Source organism: Otolemur garnettii, unplaced genomic scaffold, assembly GCF_000181295.1.
Source record: "Otolemur garnettii isolate 467f Iridium unplaced genomic scaffold, OtoGar3 scaffold00090, whole genome shotgun sequence".
Classification (NCBI taxonomy): Eukaryota; Metazoa; Chordata; class Mammalia; order Primates; family Galagidae; genus Otolemur; species Otolemur garnettii.
This window is the reverse complement of record NW_003852485.1, coordinates 7,974,257-7,982,006: the sequence shown is the minus strand read 5'-3', so window position 1 is coordinate 7,982,006 and position 7,750 is coordinate 7,974,257. Positions and strand designations below refer to the sequence as shown.

General features: G+C 37.3%; 1 protein-coding gene across 1 annotated transcript in view; it reads left to right on the top strand.

Moving 5' to 3' along the window:
* The window catches only part of LRP2 (LDL receptor related protein 2), a 198,596-nt gene that overhangs the window by 128,173 nt on the left and 62,673 nt on the right, over window positions 1-7,750 (top strand). The window contains exons 43-47 of the mRNA XM_012808457.1: window positions 57-94; window positions 469-672; window positions 1,549-1,791; window positions 3,726-3,851; window positions 5,345-5,464. Of these exons, the coding sequence (XP_012663911.1) occupies window positions 57-94; window positions 469-672; window positions 1,549-1,791; window positions 3,726-3,851; window positions 5,345-5,464 (731 nt within the window). The remainder of the gene's footprint in view (window positions 1-56; window positions 95-468; window positions 673-1,548; window positions 1,792-3,725; window positions 3,852-5,344; window positions 5,465-7,750) is intronic.

The window sequence follows — 7,750 nt, the reverse complement described above, 5'->3', positions numbered from 1 at the left end:
CTTGTTGGATGTATAAAGGAAGATGAGGGCTTTGCCCCACTTCATGAGCTGAATAGGAATTCTGTCAATGAACTTACCTTCCTCATAAAAGGATGTAATTTTTCTACTTAAGAGGTATTTTTCTCTTATGGTATTGAGGTTGTGGTCTTAGGTGCTACCTAGTGTGTTTCATAATAAATTCATAGGAAGACATGCCTTTCAATATCATTGCTTTGCAAATCTTGCTGAGAAGAGAGAGTCATTGCTATTTCAGATAAATAATTATTGACAGATTAGAGTTTATTAGCACATTGGTTTGAAATTGCTAGTTACTCTTGATGGGAAGATGACTCAGAACATACTTTAACGGTTAGTGGGCAGAATTTTCCTGGCTTGTCTTAGAGAGCATTTGATGCAGGTGCCGTTGCAAGGGTTACTCGGGAGGAGACAGTTGTTACACACTTGTCTTTCACTTCTTCTTTTCTTCAGGTCCAAATGGTGCCGAGTGCCAGTGTCCACATGAGGGCAACTGGTATCTGGCCAACAACAATAAACTCTGTATTGTGGACAACGGTATACGGTGTAATGTATCCCAATTCACCTGTGCCAATGGGCGCTGCATCCTGGAAGGGTGGAAATGTGACGGGGATAATGACTGTGGTGACGGCAGCGATGAGGCAGAATATGTCTGTGGTGAGTTGGGTGTCGCACTTTGTGAGGAGCTGAGGATGTCTTTATGCCGCATTTATGGTGTAGAATTCTGTTGTGTGTAAATGGGCTTGAACTCTGTGCCTGAGCATCTTATTAGAGCTGAAAAACATTTATTCTGATAATCTAGACTGAATTTCTGTTAGGTTACCTTGGTAGAGGTTAAGAGCAAAAGCACTGGATTAAAATCCTAGTTATTCTATTGATAGTCTGTGCATCTCTGGGCAAGTCACTTAACCTCTCTGAGCCTCAGATGACTCATCTGTAAAACAAGGATTCTTGTGAATAGTAAGAGAAACAGTATGTTAAAAGACACTTGGCATAAGCACATGCTGAGCATGGCTTAGCATGGGACTAAGGGCTCCAATGGGAGATTGGTATTATTTTATTAATTTTCGTGCACAAAATCACTAATTCAATCTTTTTCTGGAAATCACTTCTAATCCTTAGCTTCCGTCTGGATATAGTGAGTAAAGACAGTGGGACTTTGTCAGGGACTTGTGAGGTTATCTTCCTTTTCCCAGCAGGCTGTTTGTTATAGAAGCCAGGAGTTTTTATTTTCCCCAAATAAACTGTATTTGCATACTTCTCTGTGATTGAGATAAATTGAGATTATGGAAAAATAGAGTGACTGTTGGGTTTTCTTTCTGCTTAAATGTCTCATTTATTTAAAGAAGGTATGCAGCTTATTTTACTATAACTAATTCAAAGTGTTATCTCACATTGCATGCAGTCCGATTTGCAGCCATTTTTATCTTGGAAGGTAAACTCAAAGTGTCCATTCTATTTAATTGCATCTTTTTAGAAGTTAGGATGATGCTTTAATAAAGGGGGTTTTTCAATACTCTTTCCTCTTTTTAGCATTTCACACCTGCTCGCCGACAGCCTTCACTTGTGCCAATGGGCGATGCGTCCCATACTATTATCGTTGTGATTTCTACAATGACTGTGCTGATGGCAGTGATGAGGCCGGGTGCCTGTTCAGGGACTGTAATGCCACTACAGAATTTACTTGCAATAATAGAAGGTGCATACCTCGGGAGTTTGTCTGCGATGGTAGAGACAACTGCCGTGATAACAACACCTCAGATGAGAGAAACTGCCGTAAGTTTATCATAAGTCTTATTGTGTTTTGGGGTCTGAAGTCTTAGATCATGGGAGATGAACTTTTTATATAAAAAACAAAAGATTTCTAAAACATAAAAAAAACTAAGTATTCATCGAAAACATGAATTTTTGTTTAATATATTCTACTAAATGACTTTATAAACAACTCCACCTAATATTGGAATTACTCACTTGAACTGATGGATCTAATACAACTGCTGAATATTTTAACCTTGAGTATTTTGTCCTGGGTTGGTATATATGCTAGATTAAAAATTCCCTTGATAAAGTTTTTGATTATTTTAAAGCTTCAGACTGTAGCTTAAAGAGCTACAGCCAGCCACATATACCAGAGCTGGTGGGTTCAAATCCAGCCTGGGCCTGCCAACTAACAATGACAACTACAACCAAAAAATAGCCGGGAATTGTGGGGGGGGCACCTGTAGTCCCAGCTACTTAGGAGGCTAAGGCAAGAGAATCACTTAAGCCCATGAGTTGGAGGTTGCTGTGAGCTGTAATGTTACAGCACTCTACCCAGTAGAGGCTGGGCTAGAAAAAAGGCTAGTAATAGTTACTTAACAGAAATTATTGTATAAGCCTTGCAGTTAGTGTTTATTATACAAAAAACTATATAATACTGTGTTGACCAAATGGTTTTTCTCTTTAGTTTTTCTGGTAAATAGCTTTTTAATTCATTGATGTTTCCATTTTTTTCTGGGCTTTGTACTTTAGCATTTTGGGAAAACAAAAGAGTAGAATTAGCCATTTATCCAAGAAGACCTCATTTTGTGGTATTTAGAAATAACCAGTGTTGGGTGCTCATTTCTAGGGCTTTCATTAGTTCTAGGCCTTTTCAATGGTCAGGCCTAGGAATTCAGTTTTTAGGGAAAAAATAAGTCTATGTTGATTTAAATCTCATTTAAATTTAAGATTATAGGTTATTATTTGTTTTATTCTACAGTAGTTTCAAAATACCTACAATCATTTCAAAATTATTACACCCACATGAATAATACTACTAATGCTAGATCTACTCAATGCAAGATTCTTCTTGATTTTAGATTATGTCCACTAGAGATCTGCAGTCAAGATACTGGCTTGAAAGACTTTCACATTTTTTTTTTTTCTGTAGGGTTATGCTTTCAACTTGATACCCGGTTAGCTTCATTTGTTACTTTTTCAATTTTTAATTTCTTTTCCCATTTTTTATTTCACTGATTCTATTTGTACAACGTAATGTACATGGTTCCAAAGTTAAAACTGTGCAAGGTGCATTTACAGAAGTCTTTCATCTTTTCCTTTCCTCTGCATCCTTTATTTTCATACAAAAGTTAGCTTACTATTTTGAATTGTGCTTTCTTGCCATTAACTATATATCCAGAAGATCAGTCTGTCATTACTTACCAATACTTTGGGATCTTCTTTGTTCCTTTAATAGCCACATGTTACTCCATTGTGTGGATGTACTATAGTTTATTTAACCAAGAGTTGGGACTCTTATTGTTATCATTAATTAATGAAATCAGATGATTTAAATTCAAAGAATCCTCTATCTCCTGTATCAGTTGGAAATATCTCTCTTAAATAGCGGGCATTGTGGCGGACGCCTGTGGTCCCAGCTACTTGGGAGGCGGAGGCAGGAGACTCGCTTGAGCCCAGGAGTTGAAGGTTGCTGTGAGTTGAGATGCCACGGCACTCTACCCAGGGGGACAGCTTGAGGCTCCTGTCTCAAAAAAAAAAAAAAATCTCTCTTTACTATAGAGTCTATAGGTAGTATACCATGGATCCTGTCTCTCTGATAGTAGGATCTATCTCTGAAAATGCCTCCCTTCCTTGCTTGAGTGCTGCAGTAGATCTGTTAGTGCAGACATTGTTTATGATACCTATTAGGTGAATATGTTCTAAATGTTTATCTGGTTGTCTTTTTCAAGCTCATCGCACTTGCCCATCTGGATACACAAAATGCCAGAATACAAACATTTGTATTCCTCGCCTTTACTTGTGTGATGGAGACAATGACTGTGGAGATATGAGTGATGAAAACCCTACTTATTGCAGTGAGTAAAACTACTTTTCTTTCTGTCATTCCACAGATAAACCAACACAAAGATACATAGCAGGGGTGATTGGGCTAATTTCAGTTGTCATCTCAAATTAACCTTGTAAGTAGATGCAGTAGGCAATTGCTTTAGTGTGCGATTATGAGGTTATGAGAAGCTCATCTCTGCTCCTTGGCTGGAATCCCTAGATCCCAAATATTTCTATCAATGATCCGCTACAATCAAGGACTCATTTCGTCCAATGTTGACGGCCTTTTGTTTTCATGGACTTTAGGCAAAATCTGCACTGTAAACCCTTACAATTTACTCTTAATAGCATTGTAGTTGCCATTAGTAACAGAAAAATTTCAGAAACCTCTGTTTCATATTTAGCAATGTATTCATAGCTCAAATTAAGAAGCCTTTCATCAGTCTGATAACTCTTTAGTATAAATAAATGTGTAAGTTAAGAATTTAGTAATTGCTCTTCCCTGTTAAGGGTATATGTAGTTAAACTCTGATCACTGGTTCCCTGCCAAGGAAATCAAATGGCTTGTAATAATTTTTCACCAGCCCAGTCTATAGTCTAAGAAGAGGAATCTGTTGTAATAACAGTGGTGTCAGGAAGCAGAATTCAGAATGCATTGATGAAATAGGGTTAGGCTGATTTGAGTTATTGCTGACCTTTTTGGGATCTCTGTTTCCCATCTATTTCCCCTTGGTAAAACTTCACATATCATGACCAAGAGCAAGAGAGCCTCAGAGCCCAGAAGAATTGTAAGACTTGATTCAGGTTTATACCCATGGAACAATTTAGAAAACACACAAGACCAGAGTTCCATAGAGTTAATTGAGGAAAGAATCAATGTTCAAACTTAGGCAGTCCTTCACTCAAATAAAAGCCCCATATTGCAAGGATGAATAGACGATAACTTTGTCTTCTCTCTAGAACCATGGTCTATCTTGGCTAAAAAGTTGTATGACTCAGAGATGGTCATACTACTGGTTTTGCTTTTAATTACTATTCAATACAAGCAGGCTCCATCTCCTATATCAGTTAGAAATATCTTTCTTACTATAGAATCTGTAGGTAGTGTGTCATGGATCGTGCCTCTCTGATTCAAATAGTTGGAACTATTTAAATTGCACATCAACTTTATGGTTACCCTGTATAGTTTATTTAATTTTATATTATAGTGGAAAAAATAAAACCAAGACTCATTACACTTCATTTGTGATTTCATTTATCACAAAGAAAGTTTTTCAGTATTTTTAAAACATATACTTTCTTTTTTTGATTTCTCAAATCCAGAAAAAAAAAATTCTGGGAATTGGGGCAGTATTGCCTTCTTTCTCTCTCCTGTATTCCTCCCCGCTACCGAATGCTTACCTGCCTCAGTCTTCCTTTCTTGGTGACTATTATTTAGTTCAGAGATACAGGCGGATTGTCAAGACTAATGAGAGCTCGCTTGTGCTTTGTTCATGGGTCTTACCTTTTTCTCCTCCTGCAGCCATTAACACATGCAGCAGCAGTGAATTCCGATGCTCATCTGGGCGCTGTATTCCTCAGCGGTGGTATTGTGATCAAGAAGATGACTGTGGTGATGGTTCCGATGAGCCTGCCACTTGTGGTAAGAGAGTAGTAGACATGAAAAGCATTTCATGCAGCTAGATAGCCTCAATCTCTTCCAGCTACTTTCAAGTACAGACTAGTATTACACTCCTGGGGTCCTGAGACCACGCAGTAGACATCTGTAACATTAAAGATGTTCATTAAAGATGTACCCTGTTCATTCAGGGTACTGTGTGCGAAGCTGATCGGAATGAGGAAGTTGCTTATTGATGCTGACACATGAGATTCTGTTTATGACACCTCATACAGTGCCTGGCTAATTTTAGTTGGTTCTCAATTGGAATTTGTGAATTTGTCTGAGTTTTGGCCCATGATACGGTTGGAGTATGCAAAAGTAGTTGGAATCATCATATACTCGGGGATGGGGCATGTTTCAGGCACACATCCTATCTCTGTTCTGTCTCTGCTTATGAAGTGAGATCTCATGGCCGTCTGAACTTCCCAAGAAGCAGATGGCCCTTGTTTATATTTGGAGGCTACTATTTACCTCTGCAAATTCCTATCTATATCCATGCAGTTTTCTTTGCATAATTGTAAAAATGTAAAGATATAGTAATTTTTTACATTGCTTTTTTACATCTGTCAGTAAATCATATTGCTATATAGAGGGGGTGCTAAATTAAGGAGGTGGGACAATTGCCTATCTTTATAGATACAAGTTTTTAGATGCAGCCACATATTCTCTATGGCTGCTTTCCTGCAATGTCAAGCAGGTGTGACAGAGGCCATACAGGCTATAAGTGTGAAATATTTTATGTCTAGTTAAGAAAAGTTTGTGCAGCCTTGTTATGTAGTCTTTAAATTCCTTTTTAATGACTGCAATATTCCAGTGAGTGGTTATATTATTGAGCTAACTGCCTCTATTATTAAGCAGTAGGTTGCTTTGATTTTATTCCTCTATTATAAATATTGCTGCTATACATACCATCATATATAAAATGTTTTATTTGGGGAATATTTTCTTAGGACTGTTATGGTTTTATAGCTGAAGTCAAACTGTTTCCTATTCCTGCTTTTTCTCAGGTTTAAATTATGTGGCTAATTGTTGGAGAGTCGTATTTAGAGAGCTCTCCTTTAGGTTCTTTTCCTCCAGACTGAAAGTTTTATAGAAAGCAAAGGGCATGTAGAGTTGTGAGGATGTGTAAAGGAAATAGCTAATACTTGGGAGGTGAGTAGAATAGACTTGTTCAAATAAATGAATTATTGGTTTAACCATATAAACAATGAATATAAATTTCTAAGTTTCTCCATGGCAATCTATGTCAGTGATAGCTATTAGAACCAATTGCTTGATATATTTAAATAAAATAAAAACAGAACCTATATATGAACACATTCTCCTTGCACTAATTCAAGCAATAATATGCAGTAGTATATATAAGTATATATGTGTATATATATGGATGTATATATTAGAGACAGATTCTTAGTCTTTTGCCCTAGCTAGGTATGGTGGTGTCATCATAGCTCACTGTGACCTCAAATTCCTGGGCCCTAGTGATCCTCCCAACCCAGCCTCCAGAGTAGTTGAAACTACACACACCACTTTGCCCAACTAAGTTTTCTATTATTTTTGTAGAGATAGGATCTTACTCTTGTTTAGGCTGGTCTCAAACTCTTGGCCATCAGCAGTCCTCCCACATCACCACCCATAGTGCTAAGATTACAGAACCACCATGCCTGGCCCACAGAAATATATTTTAAAGAAAGAAGATGTATATAGAAAGTAAAAGTTCTTCATTCTTCTCTAATTTCCTCACTCCTCAAAGATAATCAGGATTAAGGATGGTTATGACTTCTCCTTACCTTTAGCTATATATTGTGATCTATGGATTTTAAAAACAAAAATAGAATCTTATCGTACATATTTTTCTGCCATTAATCCCCCCCTTTTATTAGCTGCTAAACATCTTGCCAGCATGTCAGAGAATACAGACCTACGTCATTCTATCACATTGCCAAATGCATCTAAAATATGGATGTTCCTTGTGTTTTTATCCTTTTCTTAACTATTGGATACTTAGGTTTTTTCCATTTTTTAATTCTGAAAAGTAATGTTGGAATGAACATCCTTTTAGAAACCTCTTTTTGCGCATATAGGGAAAGATTTCTAGCCTCTTACAGGCTAGATTTCTAGAAGTGGTGCTTCTGTGGCAAAGGATATGTGTCTTCAAAAAGTCTGGCTCAGTGTACACCTTTCATTCTAGCTTGTGAAAGGTCCTACTTCTCCTTACTGTTATCATTGTGCTATGTCTTTAACAGTTACAATTACATTTTCCTTTGT